The 21,138-nt window shown below is 38.1% G+C and overlaps 1 protein-coding gene across 7 annotated transcripts in view; it reads right to left on the bottom strand.

The window, feature by feature from the left end:
• ROS1 (ROS proto-oncogene 1, receptor tyrosine kinase) overlaps window positions 1-21,138 on the bottom strand; it is a 129,751-nt gene that overhangs the window by 105,348 nt on the left and 3,265 nt on the right. For 4 of the 7 annotated variants that reach the window (XM_086317156.1, XM_086317158.1, XM_086317157.1 and 1 more), the window contains exons 1-2: window positions 12,273-12,524; window positions 139-183 (exon numbers count right to left, since the gene is read on the bottom strand). In XM_086317156.1, coding sequence (XP_086173282.1) covers window positions 139-183; window positions 12,273-12,395 — 168 coding nt within the window. In that variant the 5' untranslated portion in view covers window positions 12,396-12,524. Of the gene's footprint in view, window positions 1-138; window positions 184-12,272; window positions 12,526-21,138 lie in introns of those variants that run through there. The other 3 variants (XM_086317154.1, XM_086317155.1, XM_086317161.1) reach the window with 2 other exon arrangements.

The following is a 21,138-nucleotide window of genomic DNA, read 5'->3' as shown; positions in this document are numbered from 1 at the left end:
TTCCATCCAGCTTCCTCCATCAGGCACAATTAAATGAGCTTTTACTTAGGAATTATTACAGTAATCAAACCTGACTTTTGTCCCTTTTTTATCAATGCAAACACTGTAAAGTCCCGGGCAGTAGAAGCAATTACTCACCGGTTCACTCAGGTTGTGAGGTGTGCCGACGTCAAGCTGTCTGCCCTGAAATGAAGAAGGAAGGACGGTGTAACCACCACAACATTAAAAAAAGAAAAAAAGAGCTTCCTTTTTTGCCTCTCCAGTGTTTTCTAACTGTCAATTAAGGAGCCAAATGTTTTAAAGTCATTAAATCAGTCATAAAACCAGACAAGATGCCTCTGCAAGTTAACAGGAATACGTTGCAGATCCCATGAGTTTGGTTCCAGGCTACTGAAACAAAGGAAATCAACAAATTTGGGGGCTTCCCAGTGGATGTACAAGTACGTTCACACTATACTATAATCTATTAAAAAATCTATTATGTACTATTAAAAAAGTACATGCTTTAATTTAAGTTTTATTGCTAACAAATGCTAACCATCATGAAACAACACAAGGTCATCACAAATTTTCAATTTGTAAAAAACCACAATATACGCAGAGTGCAATAAAACAAAGTGTGCCTGGATAAGATGCAATGCCTATAGATTCTGCAGAAATGATAAAAGTGGAGTTAGGATGTAGCCGAAAGAAGTAGTTAAGACCAATGAGGAGACACAGTATTAAATAAGCCTGTGACATTAGTCAATCAAGGACTCCTGGATTAGAGATGAACTACATTTGCATTTTTCTTTTTTTTAAAGAGACTAAAACAACAATGGACTGCATTTAATTAACATTATATAACAAACCATACAAAAAATGCATTCATATTCTAACCTAAATCTGTATACATTTTTGTTCACGACACACAAGGTCAAAGTGTGAATAACAGCTGCCCTAGGCAAGGTTTTTTTAAGGTGTATTTCTTCCTCGTGTTTCTATGCTTATTATCTTGGATTTTTTTTTATAATGTGAAAAGCTATTTTCCTCCATCCAAGAAAGTACTTCCTATATAAATATCATTAGTGCCCTTGCATCCAGATTTAAGAAATGGAAAAATAAAATCATATGCTAAACAGACTATTTGATCATGAGGTTAATAACCTGAAGCCCAGAAACACTTGATTTTGTTTTTCATAAAGTCTCATGTACTAATATGAACAGTGTTTCTTAATTCTCATGGCTAGGCAATGTGTGTGTGTGTGCATGCATGCTCAGTCATGTCTGACTCTTTGCGACCCCACAGACTGTAGCCTGCTGGGCTACTCTGTCCATGGGATTCTCCAGGCAAGAATACTGGAGTGGGTTGCCATTTCCTTCTCCAGGGCATCTTCTGAACCCAGGGATCAGATCCACATCTTTTGCATCTCCTGCATTAGCAGGCAAGTGCTTTACCAGATGAGTCATTGGGCTATGCAATATTTGAGGTTTATATGACCAGTCACTCTCCAACTCTTTAGCAAAGGGATTTTCAGAAGTTCTGGAAACAAAGGAGCTAATGGAATGGCATTACCACTAAAAGATTTATGCTAACCAGGTGTTTGGGTTGCTTGAAAAGTACACCATTTAACATACAACATTTCTGTTGTAAATACTACACAACCAGAAGACAGATTAAACAGTTTTGTATAAAGCTATGGTGTAAAAATTAGTGTCTGTGTGCAAAGTCACTTCAGTCATGCTGGGCTGTTTGCGACCCTATGGACCATATCCTGTCAAGCTGCTCTGTCCATGGGATTTTCCAGGCAAAAATACTGGAGTGGGTGACCCTTTCCTTCTCCAAGGAATCTTCCTGATTGAACCCACATCTCTTAAGTCTCCTGTATTGGCAGGTGGGTTCTTTATCACTAGTGCCACCTGGGAAGCCCTGGAAGCCCCCCAGAAGAGGAATAACGAAAAAACATTGCATTCAATTTTACTTGAGTAAATTGCCAAGCACATGATTTGGAGAATGCCACAACGCCCTTATAACACAAGTCACTTAAACTGTCTCAAACAGAGACAAAGGTGGTATTGGGAAACATAAATGTAGAATATGCATACCAGAAATAGATTAATGACTAGGCTAATCAGACATACAATTATATGTGTCATGCAAAAACTCAAAGTACCCCAAGGTTTCGGTGGCCTATTCCATCATCACCTTGGGGGTCCTTTGAATGATTTTTTCCACATGACACATATAATCATAGTTCTAAATTGGGAAAGGAGTACATCAAGGCTGTATATTGTCACCCCGCTTATTTAACTTATATGCAGAGTATATCATGCAAAATGCCAGGCTGGATGAAGCACAAGCTAGAATCAAGATTGCTGGGAGAAATATCAATAACCTCAGATATGCAGATGATACCACCCTTAAGGCAGAAAATGAAGAGGAACTAAAGATTCTCTTGATGAAGGTGAAAGAGGAGAGTGAAAAAGCTGGCTTAAAACTCAACATTCAAAAAAATGAAGATCATGGCATCCACTACTTCATGGCAAATAGATAGGGAAACGATGGAAACAGTGACAAACTTTATTTTCTTGGGCTCCAAAATCAGTGCTGATGGTGACTGCAGCTGTGAAATTAAAACACACTTGCTCCTTGGAAGAAAAGCTATGACCAACCTAGACAGCATGTTAAAAAGCAGAGACATTACTTTGCCAACAAAGATCCATATAGTCAAAGTTACGGTTTTTCTAGTAGTCACGTATGGATGTGAGAGTTGGACCCTAAAGAAAGCTGAACACTGAAGAATTGATGCTTTTGAACTGTTGTGTTGGAGAAGACTTTTGAGAGTCCCTTGGACTGCAAAGAAATCAATTCAGTCAATCCTAAAGGAAATCAGTCCTGAATATTCACTGGAAGGACTGATGTTGAAACTGAAACTCTAATACTTTGGCCACCTGATGTGAAGAACTGACTCATTTGAAGAGACCCTGATGCTGGGAAAGATTGAAGGCAGGAGGAGAGGGGGGTGATGACAGAGGATGAGATGGTTGGATGGCATCACTGACTCAATGGACTTGAGTTTGAGCAACCTCCTGGAGTTGGCAAAGGACAGGGAAGCCTGGAGTGCTACAGTCCATGGGGTTGCAAAGAATCAGACATGACTGAGCAACTAAACAACAACAATATATAATCACATGCATGATTAGCATAGTGATTAGCATAGTCATTAATCTGTGGCTTATACCATCATGGGGCTTCCCAGGTGGCTCAGTGGTAAAGAAGCTGCCTGCCAATGCAGGAGACGCAAGAGACATGGATTCGATCCCTGGGTCAGGAAGATCCTCTGTAGCAGGACCTGGCAACTCTCTCCAGTATATTTGCCTGGAAAATTCCACGGACAGAGGAGCCTGGCTGGCTAGAGTGCATGGGGTCACAAAGAGTCAGACAAGACTAAGGGACTAAGCAGGCACAGACACACATACAATCATACTCAGAGACTTTGACTTTGTCTGAATAATGAGCTTAACCTGTTAAGTGCTAAAAATCCTGTTTGGGAAAATTATGGTTTTTCAGGTTTATAGTCTTGAGCTTTTTTTATACAAACTAACCACTGAAAATGGGGGTTGGGGGAAGTTTTTCATGAAATGAGCATTATAGGAACTAACCTCTGGGTCAAAATCTACAATGATTCACAAGTGGGATTTCCTGGGGTTTCGTAACTTTTCCATGAAGGGATTTATATATGTCCAAAAGAAGCCACTGCTGAAACTGGTTTTTTTTCCCCCCTTGGGGCAGAGGGACAGGGAGCAGTGGTTAAGGGGTAGGGTGTGCTCTTTTCACTAATTAGTGAAGTAACTGTATCTGTTCATGATTACAGAGCCATTGCGCTTTTTGTTTTCTAGATCAACATGTTGTTGTCATGTTAACTTGCATCTCAGCCCATCATGAAAGTTGCCTCACAGAAGGTTTTAATCAAAGTGGCCAAACCAACAAAACAGAACATCCTGTTTCAAATTACAGTCTCAACCTCATTTTGAACTGTTGCTTTTTCAGAGATTTGGCAAATTTCATGATAAGCCACTTAGCAAAGTGTTCACATTTGATGAAGCAATTTTTATATAAACATAATTTTCTGCCACCCAGTCCTTTAAAATGTCAACTATCCATGGTTAAATGAAGAGCAGTGCTACATTTTCAACTAGTTGCATGAAGACTTAAGGCACAGAGTCTAAAATTGTGCTCCTATTTAAAAGATTTCTCTACTCATATCTCTATAACTTGGATGCCAATCTTAAAAAAAAAATAAACATTTTTTCCATCTTTCTCAGCTTCTCATAAATATAAGGGCCATCAACCTTGTTTAGTATTTAAGCTTTTGAGTATCTGTATCCATCTTCCTTCACATTGCTTAAATCTCACAGACAAAACAACTTGTACGTGACTACTAGAGCCTGTTACTGTAAAATGAAACAGAATACCACCCATTGTTGTCAAGAGTTACTAGATTCCCACCAGACTCCCCTGGGACTCCGCCCTTCTGCTGTAGGGGGCATGGGTTCAATCCCTGCTGTGGGAACTAAGATCCCACATGCCGGGCAAAAAGAATTATTAGATTCCCATCTGGATTTCCCATGAATCACCAAGTTAGCATACAATCACAACCCAGAAATTTCTAAATTGTTCACAAGTAGTACAATAGGTCAAGCTTGGTGCAGGTTTAACAGCATTTTGATTGAAGACCATCCTATTTTCATTCATATAGTCATGGCCTCAACATTTTTTGCTGATGGTTCATTGAAGCCCAGGGTTCTTTTCTTAAAAAAAAAACAAAAACTAAAGTCTCATTTTTCTCATAGATAGATATGAGATTGATATTCATTCTTAAAGCCTAGTTTTCAAACACATTTGAGACTTTACACAGAGGCAGTGTGTCTGCATACATGTGTGCAAGCAAGTGCAACAGCTGCCATGTGACAAATTAGGGGTCAGATCTTCTAACCCTACCTCATGGCACATGGCATTTTTTTTTTAAGCAGTCTTATTAAGAGCAAAGGGAAATATACCAATTCAGAATATTGCATATAGTGAAACAAGAGATTCCTCTGTTTATTTCTCACATTTTCACAAATTTTAAGAACTTTTTTTTTGCTGAAGGAAAATAAGTGGAAACTAAGAAGGAAGAGTCTATAAATTGTTTATCCTCTCTCTGGTCATTTTTGAGTGGAGTCCTTCATGAGCAGAAAGGCTTACAAAAGATGGCAATGCTGAGTCTATGATAACCTAGTATGCACCCAAATAACCTTACATAGGTATGATACTGTTGTCAACCAGCCCTATTCATTGACTTAGAATTATAAGCAGAGGAAAACTAAGTGAATATTTTTAGTAACTCTAACTGGCACTAACCAGCACCAGCCCATGCTCAGCTGTGTTCAACTCTTTAGGACGCTATGGATGGTAGCCCGCCACACTCCTCTGTCCATGGGCTTTCCAGTCAAGAATACTGGAGTGGATAGCCATTTCTTCCTCCAGGGTATCTTTCTGACCCAGGAATGGAATCTGTGCCTCCTGTGACTCCTGCCTTGGCAGGCAAATTCTTTTCCCACTGAGTCACTTAGAAGGTCCAGTACTGACCAGAACCTCTCCTTAAAAATTGCTGAATTTGAGCCTTTGAATTGGAGAGGTGATTAGTTTAGCAAGGAGCACACCATCTGTCCTGGGGTGACCCAGCACTACGAGCAAGATACATTTCAAGAAACAACAGAAAATCTAAAAGGGCTTGGAAGGTGGCTTAAGCATCTGTTGTGGCCTTTGGAACATCCTGTGCTTTTCAGAAGGTAGCAAAAAGAAGACCATCACTGAGCTCATGGAGCCCTCTCTTTCCATTCCATGTAAGCACCATCCACTTTGCTGCTCATTCTCTCCAACCTCTAGAACAATGCCAAAAAGATAATGGTGTTCCATAACTATATGCTGAAGGAATAAATCCAAGAATTCAAGATGGCCTAGTATTCAGGAAAGGTCCAGAAGTGTCTTGGAAGCATCACCCAGTGGCCTAGGATCATGAGGGATTACTCTCATTTCTTGAGACGTAATCAGACATAGGAACCAAAGGACAAATGTTGACTTTTTTCCTCTCATTTGGTGTGTGAATAAAGATTCCTCTGATCTCCATTCCCTAACCATTTATATTTGTAGAGAAAGGAGAAGAAAGCTTAATATTTTTTGTTTTTAGATAATTAAGTACATAGAGAGTAAGAACTGTATCTTTTAGGTTAATTGTGCAACCAAATGCTTCACATTTTTTGTGTTCATAATTTTGTTCAAAATGAAGCTTTTGATTCCCCCTTATGTGATTGAAACACAACCAAATACAATGACATGTAAGACAGTGAATTTGCAATTGAATTTTTTCCTATCCCTTAAAAAGTTGGTGTTAGCTCATAAAAGCAAAAGGGTGAATACCTGGGTAGTTTTTAAACAACGAAACAGCAGAGACGTTTCTTGGTGACCTTTAAGTCACACTGTAATAGTATTGAGTCTTTCTGTTGGCAGCTCTCAAAATTAAGTTTAATAAACCTAATGGCATGCCCATCAAACGGTCTTGGGCAAGGTAGCTTCATGAGTCAGGTCTAGGGGTTCAGATGAAGATGATTTTGTCAACACTCTTCCCTAATTTCCAACTCCCTCTCCATCCCCCTCCTCCCCATAATCATAGCTAACATTAGTGAGTGAGTCTCAAGTTCCAGGCACTCTTCTTGGCGTTCTACACTGAATCTCATTCAACGTCCCAACAACCCTATTTGGGAGATACTTTCATTAACTTCATTTTGCGGCTGAGAGACAGGGAGGTCTAGTAAGTTGTCCAAGAGTTAGGATTTTAATGGGGCACTACTGCTGCTGCTGCTGCTGCTAAGTCGCTTCAGTCATGTCCGACTCTGTGTGACCCCATAGACAGCAGCCCACCAGGCTCCCCCGTCCCTAGGATTCTCCAGGCAAGAACACTGGAGTGGGTTGCCATTTCCTTCTCCAATGCATGAAAGTGAAAAGTGAAAGTGAAGTCGCTCCGTCGTGTCTGACTCTTCGAGACCCCATGGACTGCAGCCCACCAGGCTCCTCCGTCCATGGGATTTTCCAGGCAAGAGTACTGGAGTGGGGTGCCATCGCCTTCTCCTAGTTGCCTCCAAAGCCTGTGCCCTTAACCAAAGCACAGATGCCACCTCTAATCTGTACCAAATTCCTCACTTTGGAGTGAGAGTTCTCGTCATTTACCTGAGCTCACCTCTTCCAATTACCTGCTTGAAAGACACTGTCCCAGTCCCAGATCTTAAATCCTCAACCCAACTCCTACTTCTTGGCACAAGTGTCCTCATATTGCCCACCTCAGGCAGAACTAACTTCACTCTTTACTTCCTACCTTATTAATGAAACAGAGCAGAATGATCTGCATTTTAATCCCACATATATTTGCTCCTGATGTGATCATTTTAAAAGTTAGCTGCGTTGTTTAAACTTGGTATTTTCATCTGAAACATCAGTAGGATAATAATTAGTGCTTAAAGTTCTGTGAGGATTAAATTAAATTATACATTCATTATTATAGTACAGTTCCAGGCACTTAGAAATTTATTATTAATATTATGTGCAAATTTGCTATAAACAGCCTTTTGCATTAGTGATGCAATAATCTCTTCAGATAAACTTCTTGATGTTCAGGGTTAAAGGTAAGCTTTCTCTTTTAATTTTGGTATTTATTTACCCACTATTTTCTAGAATGCTATCAACTTACATCCTAACGAAAAGCACATGGAAGTTCCAGCTTATCCAAACTTGGCCAATTTTAAGATGTCTTTATCTCTGCAAATCTGATAGAATAAAAATTGATAATTCATTTTTCCTACGCAATTTTATGTTGCTGTGAGGTTGAACATCAATCACATTTTTTAGTCATTAGTGTTTTTTAGCCATTAATGTTTCTTTTCTTTAAAAAGCAGGCCGCCTTGTTCTGAACAATATTTAAATACTCTCCTTTACAAGAGTTGGTAAAATTGTGTTTATCATATGTAAAACTTTTTTCCATTCTTTGACTTTGTTTTTATTGTCTTCTGTTTATTGTCATATAGTTAATTTCTAAGCAGTTGAATTTATTAATAATTTCTTTTAGTGCATCTAGGTTTTTGAAACAGACTTCTTTCCCACTCCAAGATTATACAAATAGTCTTCCCTAACTTATCAAAATATTTTATAGGATGAGGTCTTGTTCTGTTTTTGTTGTCTGTTTGTATTTAAATTATATCTTTTTAAAATACCTCATGGAATTTATTTTAATCTGGTAGTAATATGTTAATAGGAGTTGAAACTTTTTGAATCTTTTTTTTTCACTTTTCTTTTCAAAGAAAGGAGTACTTTATTTTTTACTTTATTTTGTTTAGATTAGCTTAAGGTGTATGACAGAACTGAGTTTAAGGTACAGAGATTTCCCATCAACTCCCTGCTCCCACACATGCATAGCTTCTCCCATTATCAACACCATTCACCAGAATAGCACATTTTTAGTAAGCATGAGCCTACAGTGGAATAATCACAATCACCCAAAGTCCATAATTTACCTTAGGGTTCAGTCTTGGTATTTGGACAAAAGTATAATAATATAATACCATACAGAGTACTTTCACTGCTCTGACAATCCTCTGTGTTCTGCCCATTCATCTCCCCACAGCCCAATGCCATCGCTCTCAACCACGGATCTTTCCAGTATCTCTGTAGCTTTGCCCTCTCCAGAACATCATACAGTTGGAGCCATACAGCCTTTTCAGATTGGCTTCATTCACTTAGTTAGGCATTTAGGTTTCCTCCATGTCTTTCATGGCTTGATAGCTCATTTCTTTTTATAATGGCTTTGAATAATATTTCCTTACCTGAATTGTCAGTTTGCTTATTCTTTCACCTACTGAGGGAAGGAGTTATTTTTCATTCTAAATGGATAGCTTCACTTTGGTTTCAATTATCATCTTTATCATATTCCACACTCCCTTATGTACACAGTAGAATTTCTGGAGCATATTCTGTTTTACTGGCTTGCCTATTCCTGTATTGGTACATATTGTACTAATTTCTGGATATTTTATAGAATTTTGGAATTATGGTTTGGTGGCACTAGTGGTAAAGAACCCACTTGTCAATGCAGGAGACATAAGAGATGCAGGTTGGATCCCTGGGTTGGGAAGGTCCCCTGGAGGAGGACATGGCAAACCACCCCATTATTCTTGCCTGGAGAATCCCCATGGACAGAGGAGCCTGGAGGTCTACAGTCCATAGGGTCACAAAGAGTTGGACACGACTGAAGCAACTTAGCCCACATGTTATAAAGTTGTATATTGATATATAAGAAAGGTATTATATATATACATATATATATATACTTTTTTAAACAGGACAACCTTCTGAATCTCATTATTTCTGACAATCATATTGAATTGACTTGAGGCTTCTAAAAGAGCACTTCTGAGCACTAGGTCCTCAACTATTGGGATCTGTTACTTGAAAAAAAAAAAAAAGTTTTATTGCCAAAGAAGATCACAAAATTGTGATTCAACAAAGCCATCAAGATGAGGTTGTGTCCTGTTGAATGTACAAAATGAGGGTATGGGCAAAAAGCATTTCCATAGATTATTTGGCCATAAATCTCTTTTTTTTTTTTTTTCCCATAAAGGATCTCACAATGCTAGTGTTCTGAAAAATAGTAATTATTTTTTTGTTCTCTGCAGCACATGGCACATACAATCTTAAAATGTCAGGTCAGTTAATACATCCAACTAATACATACAGATCCCTCCGTTAGTGTAAAACCCACGCTCAAACATAGACTATGATTTGTGCATTTGGGGACAGCAGTTTTAACATTCCTTTCTACAAGACACTTTTGTTTCTTTTTAAAAGGCAAAGATGCCTCAATATCAAGAATCACCCAGTGAGAATGATAATATAATATACATCTAATCTGAGTCTCAGGGCTTCCCAGGTGGTTCAGTGGTAAAGAATCTGCCCGCCAATGTAAGAGACGCAGGGGACGCAGTTTTGATCCCTGGGTAGGGAAGATCGCTGGAGGAGATGGCAACCCACTCCAGTATCCTTGCCTGGGAAATTCCAGAGGAGCCTGGCAGGTTACAATCCATGGGCCCAAAGAAACAGATACGACTGAGTGACTGAACATGCCCAGAGTATCAGTAGGCAAGAAAAGGATATAGTAGAGGCAACCTTTTGAGAAATAATGACTAATAATTTTCTAAAAATGTTGAGATACATGAATTGGCAGTTACAGTGAGTATGTTGTACGTTATTTACCAAGCATGATAACAAAAAATTAATTAACAAAAAGAACCACCCAATGACATCAAAGATGACCTGCATAGCAAAGTGCAAGCTAAAAACGATAGCATAGAAAAAAAAAAAAAAAGTTTAAACAGTGCAATAAACTCCAGCACTTTTCATATCGTTCCTCTGATCCGTGGCTCTATTCATTGTTCCTTCACCTAGCTTTTGTCTCCCCTGCCCTGATGTGGGAGGAACAGATGGAGAACATGATTACAATCACTAGTCAAACTGGCAGACCGTGTCTTCTGCAGTTGCCACCCTATCAGCTGTGCCTTTCTCTGTAGGAGGTGAACGGAAGGCAACTCAGCAAAGGAACAGACTGTCTGCTCCTTCTGCCAAACCCTGAAATCAAGGAGCCCACACACAAAAATAAGATAAAACTAAGTTTAGCTAAAACACAAAATGGAGACTCCAATAATAGAAACAGCCAGCATCAGTTTTGATAGTTGGGAAATTAATAAATAAAGTATAGTGGCACATTCATGTGATGGAATATTTACAATATATTAAGGACTGTACTGCCATAAAAACATCAAGCATTCAAACAGTGCAATAAACTGTTTTCCTGTGTACAGGAAAATCCACAAAGTAATGTTCAATGAAAGAGCTGGGTGCACAGTGTGTGAAAAATTATATACATACTTGAGGAAAAAAGTCACTGAAAGAAAATACAATTATAGGTCAATCGTTGTGGAAGTACAGGATTTTTTCTTTTATTCTTCTCTATCATAAACATTTTACAGTGAATATGTATTGTTCTTATAATCAGAGAAAAAAATGTAATAAAAAAGAAAATATTTAATAGTCCCAGTTTTCCATTTTTAAATTTGGATATTTAGGTTTATAAAACCCTAAAGCACATATTTCTACATTCGTGTAGTGACGTCTTCAGCAGAGAATTCTATAAAATACCAACCATATTTTTATTATTTTTTTTCAACCATGTTTTTAAAAAGTGCTGAAACAATAGTAAGCTTAAGCAGTGTTTAAAATGATAGTTTAAATTAAACCAAGAGTATAACACAAATACCTTTCCTTTTTCACTCTACCACAGACTTCTATCTCTAATACTTTAGCCTAATAATGAATCGTATTTGGTATTTTTTTATTTTAAAAATATGACTATAAGTATTGTCACATGGTCTTTAAATAAGAAGAGCGCATCTTTCCCTGACTAGAATGTATTTGGCTTTTAAAGTTGATTCAGTGACTGTTTTAAGCACAAATAAGTCTCAATAACTGTAAAGATGTGAAACACTATTTAGGAGGAATGACACCCAGAAATGAGGAGAAAATCATAAACGTCCAGAAAAACTCACCAAAAATATTATAAATGCACAGACAGGAATTTACAAACAATTCTGTCATTTAATAATGATAATCATATATAAGTATATAATACATAAAATAACATGTAAATATATAATGATTAATAATAAGAAAAAGTGTTCTACATGGCATCCGCATCTGCTTCCCTCATCATCCCCCTCCCGATACAATTGTCTATCCACAATATAAATAGTACTTTTGCCTGCAATGACAAGGTATTGCCCTGTGGCCAAACCTATTTCATGCTTCAAGACAAATATAAATGATTTTGTAACAAATGAGTTTAACTGATATTTTTTAAGGTGTGCAAATTGATTTCATTTACACATCCTTTGCCCGAATCCCATGCCCCCTGTTGCAAAAATAATAATAATAATCTATGAACAGACAACTTGAAAGAAATAAAGTAGCTCTGCCCTACTTACTATAATCACTAACTTTCCTAACTTATTTTGGAAAAAGGACTCTTGCCTTGCCATCATTTCTCATGAGAAAACTTCTCATAAAGAGAAAATAATTCAACCAATATAATAAGCTGAATTCTATCTCTTCTGCTTCCTATAAAGACAAATATTAGACCAGGAAAACTTACCAGGTTAGTTACACATGACTTTAAACAGCTGTTTAAAACTGTACACTGGACCACAGAAATCCATACGCAGCCAAGAGTTGCAAAATTGACAAGTTTCAGACTAAGCCAGTACACGTTCTTCATCACTTCACTAATGGCGGATTTTCAGATGAACTTTCTTCTTATTTTCTCCATCTCGCTATCTGAATTCTTTGGGTTTCATCACTTCAGTTGAAAGAGTGGCTGGCGGACTTTTTGGTCTTGTTTTGATGTGTTGGGATATCTTTGCCTTTTCAATAATGTTCAGAACTTTGAATACTAGATAGTTTGTATCATTCCCATAACAGCTATTTCAAAACGAGGCTTCCTTTTACTCTCATAAAGAAAGTCACCCACAGAGTAAAGGTTAGGTCTTAGGAGAGCGCTTCACAAGGAAAGTAAACAAAGCGGAGAAGGCAAATTACATTTCAGCAAGCATGTGACACGTGCACAGTCTGAGACGGATCAGACTCAGTGGACCCTCCACCACTTCACTTCTTTGAGGTTTGTTCAGCTATGCAGGAAACTGGATTTTAAGCATGTTTAGCAAACAGTAACACTATTCTAATAAAGAATTATCAGAAAAAAAAAAAATCAAAGCACCCAAATCAAATGATGCAGCAGAGAGGAAAAACATAACCCTTTGAAATCAAACATACATACTTTAAAATAAAAAAGCAAACAAACCTGAAATTAATAGACAGATACTCTGAGGGTCAGCTAAAGACAAGGAAGTTTGTTAGGCACTTTCAGAACTTCACTACATATTAACTAAAACACTGCCTTATCAAGACTATTGAGACAGAGAACTGGAACTAGCCACCACAGAAACTTAAGATATGTCTGAGGGTAATTGTCTTGAAAAGGAAATATTGTACAAATTTCAATCTGCTCAGCATGGAGATAAAGTTCAAGCCCAAAACAAAGAATTTTAAATGTTTGCAACGTACAGAAGTGAGTCTTTCTGGATAGCTACTTTTTAGATCGCCAGGGGTTAACTCTTTAAGGCCAGATATTGTCATGTTGGTATTTTTTCTCATGACAATCTATAGTTTCAAATCAACTTCCTTGTCTTCTTAAATAAATTATACTGTTGTAACTTACCCTTGTGTTAATGACATGAAGTTCTCATTGTGAGGAACACCCACCTGAGGGTTTGTTTCGAGCTGAGCATCCTTTAGTAAATGCTAACCAAACTGATGACCAACATGAAGAAGAATGGAACTGACTCTAGATTGACCCCTAAAACCTGGTCTCTTGAAAAAATTCCCCACCCTCTGCCTATTTTTTGTTCATTGTCTGCATTTGAAAGAACATAGATCACAGAATATGCAACTCTCCAATTTCTTGGTCAGAGGATATAGCCATTTTTCTACAAAAGCATGTTTAAATTAGAGAATAAACTTTATTGCCTATGGAATTTTCTCTTCCCAAAGAAAAGTATCTTTTCCTGGTGCCACTAGCCCTTTCTGTCTTATTAGCACAAGTAATATTTGTAACTGTTACTTCACTAAGTGGACCACTAAGTACTTCCTTGAAAACCTAAATATAATCTTTACTCTCACTTAATCTAATTTTTGGTATATCCTTTCAATATCAAGATTTGTGCTTATTCTGATTTGAGGAATTTAACTGGCACATAGATTCGCACTTGTGAAAAATAAAGTATGTTCCAAGATGTTTGTTATAAAATTAATCATATTAGCAAAAGACTTAACCTAAAATATCTATAATCTAATAGTGGATCAACCATTAATTCACACAACTTGTCCAGGTGATTTCTCCAAATAGACTTCTTTGGACTTCTTCACAGCACAATAGTCACCAAGCAATTGGGTAGCTTGCATGGTGACTTAGAGCTTTGATAAAAGTGTGCTGGGGTTAAGTGTATTGACTTTCATGATTCATCTTTAGAAATCATTCAGCTATTTTTTTTAAATGAGGCTATTTTCCCCATTTTATTGGTTACCAGAAAGGCACAAAACTGCCCTGATTCAAGGAAAGGGGAGTTAGACCCTACCTTTTGGGATGGGAATAGCGAAGTCCTAGAAGAACATGTAGGATGGGAGAGACTATTGCACCATCTTTGGAATAAAATCTGCCACCGTGTAGGCAGTCATGACTGGAATGCAGAAGTTTCAGTTACCACAGTTTAGTTAACTAACAACACAGTTCAAACTTCAGTTAGCACAATATATTACCTGTGAGTATTGTGCATTAAATACAAACTTCTCTGCTATCTCTGCAGTCCACAAATCAGATGTATATAACAGATGCACATTAAGATCAGATATCAGTCATGTCACCTCTTTCAAAGTTTATCAGTGATTGGCCACTCACTGCATATCTGTTATTCCGCTCTTACACAGACAGCAAAGCAAGGCGGCATGTTGCCTCCTTGTCTCCCGGTGATAAACCCACATGACATTTTGCAAAATGATGTTTAGAAAAATGGATAATTAAAAAAAAGGAATTGGCCGACAAAGATAAAATTGCAGCAGAGAAATAAGAACTGATAAAACTGGAAGTGATATTTGAATCAAATGTAAATGGAGGATTTGATACCAAAAACAAAGGCAACAAAAGCAAAAATAAACAAAAAGAACTATAGCAAACTAAGAAGTTTCTGCATAGCTAAGGAACTCATCAACAAAATGAAAAAGCAACCTACAGAATGAGAGAAAATATTTGCAAATCACATATCTGACAAGAGGTTAATATTTATTTGTAATGTCTGAGTTTTGTACCATGTGTACACACTACAGCTTCAAAAAATTAATAACTTTTTAACATATTCTGAATGAGAATTTGAAAGCATCGATTGCAAGCTCCAAATTCATCTCAAGTTAGAATAGGATACTTGAAACACATGACTAGAGTTCACACCAAACAAGTTTCTCCAAGATGGCTTTGAACAAAATTTTTGTACATGCATTAAAAATGTTATCCTAACAAATAAGACTTAAAACTCCCGCAAATCCCTTAGAATAAATTGACTTTCCCATGGGATCAATTCTGCAATGAACAGATCACATTCTGAAACAATGGCCTGGTTCATAGTTGAATCAGTGAGGTGGCACTATGAGAGGAGAAATTGTTAAAATGTTCCTTTATAATCCCTGGTGGCTCAGATGGTAAAGCGTCTGCCTACAATGGGAGACCTGGGTTCAATCCCTGGGTCAGAAAGATTCCCTGGAGAAGGAAATGGCAACCCACTTTAGTACTCTTGCCTAGAAAAATCCCATGGACAGAGGAGCCTGGTGCAGGCTACTGTCCATGGGGTCACAAAGAGTCAGACACAACTGAGCAACTTCACTTTCACTTTCCTTTATTCTAATCCTATTTCGTTAGAATAAGCTTTACAGATGGTTAACAACAGATTTGATGTGATCAAATACATCTGAGTTTTGAAATTATATATACTGAAAATATACAATCTACATCCTCTAACTCAGTTGCAGTCTATCAGTACCACATGGGGAATGAAATTTTACAGGGAAATAAAATTTTACAATCGTCTAAAGGAGCCCCAGAGAAGGACCTTTCATACTACCAGGCTTGAGAAGGGCCATGTCAACATTCATGGCCTAAGAATTTGCCATGCAAGCAAATTCTTACTCCAGCACATGGCCTTGCCATCCTGCGTTACTACTTAATCAGACCCACTAGAAGCCTGATCACGGTCTGCCATAGCACGTGTGCTGAACCTTGAAATTGGCTAAAAAGACAGATACACTAGCCATCACCAAGGCAATAATTATTCCTATGGTGGGTATCAATCGAGGGGGTGTGGTCCCCCACTGACATTCATCAGAGCCAGTGCATCTCCTCTCCATGCCTCAAGGAAGGGGTGATGCTACAGCATGCCAAGGAGGAAAGTATTAAATTATTAGCTTTTCAGGTTCAACAGCCAATGTCCTCACCAGGAGGAACAGAGGCCAGAGACACACATTTCAGTTTCTGCTCTGCAATTTGGATTTGCTACATTATTATCAAATTTAAGTTGTATTTTAGCCTGGGACCTCAGTGGCTGAAATGCACAAGTGAGGAGTTATTAGACACTTGTGTCCTCCACACTCCTTCCCTGAGACTTGAAGGTGGAAATAGGATCAATTACGCCACCCCTTTTGCACAGAACAACAAAAGATAAAAATCACAATAGAAAGGCATCATTTTTTTTTCCAGCTCTTCCCATACATTTATTTACCTCTGAGTGCTCAGGGGATTTTATTGTTGTTGTTGTTCAGAGCCTGTTTACCTGCTGCTTCCAAGTTTGGAGCTTTCTCAGATTCATCAAGTTCTAGGAGGCTGGTTTTTAAGTGGTTGCTCTTTGTATGAGGTACTTAATGGTTCTTAAAAATCTGCCTCAGGAGGAGTTTTTTAATGGCTTGAATAAATTAATGCTGTAATATTAGGTAGAAAGGAATGTATAAAATTATGTATGTATTCTGAGACTGGTCTCAAGTATGTAAAGTAAAACTAGCTCCCTCTCTGCCTTCCTCGCCCATCTTTCCTACCCTCCCTCACACCTTTCTCCTTTCTTTCTTCACCACTCAGAGAAAAAATATTGTGATATATTTCTACCAATTTTTTTTTCGGTTTTATTTTGAAAGTATTTGCACTTTTTGAGCCTTTTAAATCTAATTGAGACTAAAAAGCCTTGCGTTTTCATGGAAAATCCTTTCAGAGATTGAATCCAGACACTGGATGACCACTTAACATTTTACCTACAGCCAGCCCTGAAGTGAAAACTGCTTTTGTAATAAAGTTGAGAGGTTTCCAAATGCCAAATCAGGCCCTCTTCTCCCAGCCTCCAGATCAGAGGAGTCAGAATCTACAGCAGGGTTCTCATGGTTCCCCTCTGACAAGAGTGCACCCAACTTTTGCTTCCTTTTTTTCTGCCTTTTGACCACACCCCACAGCATGCAGGATCCCAGTTCCCCTACCAGGGATAGAACCTGTGCTCTCTGCAGTGGAGGTGTGGTGTCGTTAAGACTGGACTGGACTGCCAGGGAAGTCCCAATCTTTGTTCTTAATGAAGCATCTCTAAGTGTGGCACTGGGGCCCAGGAACCCCGCAGTATCGCACAGCACCACCTTGCAGACCACCATGCACAGCACCAGCACCCCACTGGAACAACCGCTGCTGTTTCAAACCCTACTCCAGGCATGAAATACATGAGCAGAACAAAGAGAGCAACTGCTAAAGGACAGAAGGTGGTCACAGGACAGGAAAGCACCGATGCAGCTCACTGAGCCAGGGAACCTCGATGGGACATGGGAGCAGGTGAGGGAGGCAGCGACTCTGACCCATGAGAACCAAGTCCCAGGACTTTTATCTTGTAATGAAGTTGCACACCCTAAGAAATGTGGGATTATAACTGTAATTATTAAGCTGTGAGTGATGTGGGAAAAACTTCAACATCATCCTTAATACAGATATTGAGAAACAAATAAAACAAGGGGGAACACAGGAAAACTTACCCAATAACTAATTATGTTGCAGGAAAATGGGGATCAAGAGGATGGTCCTGTCCCAGGTCTTAAGCGAGTTCCTGGGACAGGCCACGAAGTGAGGGTCCCTGGCTTCACACAGGAAAGAATTCAAGAGCGATCCATAGTAAAATGGAAACAAGTTTATTTAGAGAGATACACATTCCCAAGTCACAATAAGGTCCATCTCAGAAAGTGAGAGCAGCCCCAGGGTGCAGGAGTGGTAGTTAATAGTTTTTACGGGCTGGGTAATTTCATAGGCTACTGAGCGGGAGGAATATTCTAACTATCTCTGAGAATGGGTAGAGATTTCCAGGAACAGGGGCACTGCCCATTGTTTGGCCTCTTCTGCTCAGCCTCAGAACTGCCATGGTGCCTGTGCGTGTGTCATTCAGCCTGCTGATGTACTGCAGTGACTGCACAGAGAGGCTCAGGGTCTACTGCAAGTCCAGTCTTCCAGCATCTTGCGCCTAGTAGATTCTAACCAGTTTTCCTTATGTCCTCAATAGCTGTGTCATTCTTTTAATGGTTGAGCCCTGCCCCCTTCCTTCCTATTTCTATTACACCATTTATTGTTGTTTACCATTTACGACTTATCTGAGCACAAAACCAATTAGCTTTAAATACCAATGTCTTTCCAAGAATACCACCAAAGGTCACCTAGGAAAGAGAAGAAAAGGAATCTTCCAGGTTTTTCTTTGCTTCAGAAATTACTGCAGTGGTAAAGAGAGGCTCTTGGTATGTCAGAAAACAGTTCTTTACCCTTAGTGGGTATTGAAAGATCAATTACTACCATCATGGTAGACACGGTATTAGATTTCAAAGCACATTATTTCTCTTATGTCCCCCACCTCCAACATGTCTCTGACGTCAGAGCCCTCACATTTCCGGTCTTCTGAAAATAGTACAGTAGTTAGAGCACGGACTCCTATATTAGCCTGTGTCCGATCCTGGCTCCGCCTATGAGCTTTGGAGTTACTTCAGTTCTGTCTGAGTTGACTTCCTCATCTGTAGGTGGAGATTATTACAGATTCAATCACAGTGTATTAGTACCTGCCACTTAGTATGATCTTGGTCAATTTCTTCACGTTTAAGAATTTTGTTACTCTAGGTACAAAAGTTGTTCCAGTTGAGGTTAAATTAGTTCTAATGACTTGTTCATTGACACTTTGACAGTTATTGAATTGACTCTTTGAACAGTTATTTGGCACTATGTGCCAAAGACCATGCAAAGAACTATGAAGACACCAGTGGGCCAAGCAGATCAAAACCCCTGTCGTCACTTGGGTAGGGACCAGAAGACACAGTAGACATAAACAGGTAAAACTCATACTAAGTTATTATATGCTAATGAGTTCTAAAGAGGAAAAAGAACAGATTTGAGAGGATAGAGGGCTGAATTTGTAGGTTGCTATATTAGATATTATAGCACTGAGTAAACTCTGATGTAAGCGCTGAGTAAGCACTGACCCTGATGCTGGGAGGGATTGGGGGCAGGACGAGAAGGGGACAACAGAGGATGGGATGGCTGGATGGCATCACTGACTCGATGGACATGAGTTTGGGTAAACTCCAGGAGCTGGTGATGGACAGGGAGGCCTGGCGTGCTGCGATTCATGGGGTCACAAAGGGTCGGACACGACTGAGCAACTGAACTGAACTGAACTGAAATTCTATATAATTTTGTTTATTATTTAAGATATATAAGATTGTGATTTTAACTGAAACAGTGAACTAGTTCCATTATATGAACTAATTCCATATAACAAGGTTATCTGCTCACAAATTAAAAACATTTGCACAAACATTATTTTCTTTAGCTATTTGTGTTTAGTAAAAAGACGTCTCCATCCCTCTCATATATTTTTCAGCAAGAATACTTTGACCACTTACAAGCAAAGATTAGAGCCAAGAGCAAAGTGCTTTATTTCAAAAGCTCTTATTGCTATTGTGGATGACAGACACAATGTTTAAACTCAGAGATGATGAACTAGGAAACCGTGACTTCAGACTTAGCAAGGTTGTTTGTTTAATCACCAGATCTGCATTTGCAAATATTGCAACATATACCTCAGACAAACATTCCAACTGAATCTTTCGCTAGAAAGAAATTTTACAACACAAAATGATTGCAAAGCTCCTCTAAAATAGTTTATAATAATATAATTTTGTATTTTAAATAATTAGTATTTATTGTATTATTTTAGTCTTATTAACAGATTTATACCATTAAATATTTTAAATTTTAAAATTTAATCAAATATTTTAAATATAAGTAATAATATGATATACTATTAGCTATAATAAAATATGATTAAATATCATTAAACAATGTAGTTTAATATTACTAAAAATATATTTAACAATGTAACTTAAAATACTATAATATTTACTTTTTTATTTCAAAGACTGGGCTCGGAGAAGGAGGTTAATTCAAACCACAGGCATCTGGACATTAATAGCCAACAGCCTAATATGGCGATCAGTGCCAAGCTGCCATATCATCAAGGAGGCACGAGTGTCTGTTTTCTGCCTGGCAAGAGCATGGTAAATTGCTTTGCAGGCCTCAATCAGGGTTCCCATTTAAAAGGCAATCACTAAGGAAAAAAGTCTGCAATTGGAATTTTGAAAATATGCTATTCGAATGTTTTTGTTTATGTGTCAGAGTTTAATTACATGTTTGGATATACACACATAATTCAGGATGGTTCTTGTGGTTTTCTTCTATCATGAGTTTTGTATCAACACACAAATATAGCTGTTGTGATTAATTCACACAAAATGAGCAATGTCTGTGTACTATACACTAAGAAATGGTTTATGTGGGTTATCTTGTTATAGTCTAAGATTCGAAAAAATAACTATTAGCATATCCACTTGGCAGTTGAGAAAACTGAGGCCCGAAAGGTTAAAAAAGTTTCTTAGGTTCAGATAGATGAAAGGTAGCAGAATTTGGGAATGAGACCCATATTTATCTAACCCTAAAGTCCATAACCTTAATCTTAACATTAACCTTGACATTAAACTGTCTTTAGCCAGGTAATGTTTTCACTGGCTCATCAGCAATCTTTTCATCTTTCTGAAGTGGACTATCTAATTTGTAGAATGGTCCTGCTCCTTTTAAGGTAGAAATGCATTTTATTTAGCACTATCAATTTAAAGTTTAGAGTAGTTCCCACTTCCCACCTTCACCCCCAAATTTAAAACAATGATAATAATAATAACAGGAGAAAAGCAATCCCTGAATTATAATGTATTACATTCTGATTGTTGCTATAACTAATCATTTCTCAAGTTTTAGATTTGAACAAAGCTCTTGGAAGAATGGCAACATTTAAAGTATATTATTATCATTT

Source organism: Bos grunniens, chromosome 9, assembly GCF_055505025.1.
Source record: "Bos grunniens cultivar Pamir isolate PY7600 chromosome 9, Bosgru_T2T1.0, whole genome shotgun sequence".
Classification (NCBI taxonomy): Eukaryota; Metazoa; Chordata; class Mammalia; order Artiodactyla; family Bovidae; genus Bos; species Bos grunniens.
The sequence above is the reverse complement of the archived record's forward strand: the minus strand, read 5'-3'. Positions and strand labels throughout refer to the sequence as shown.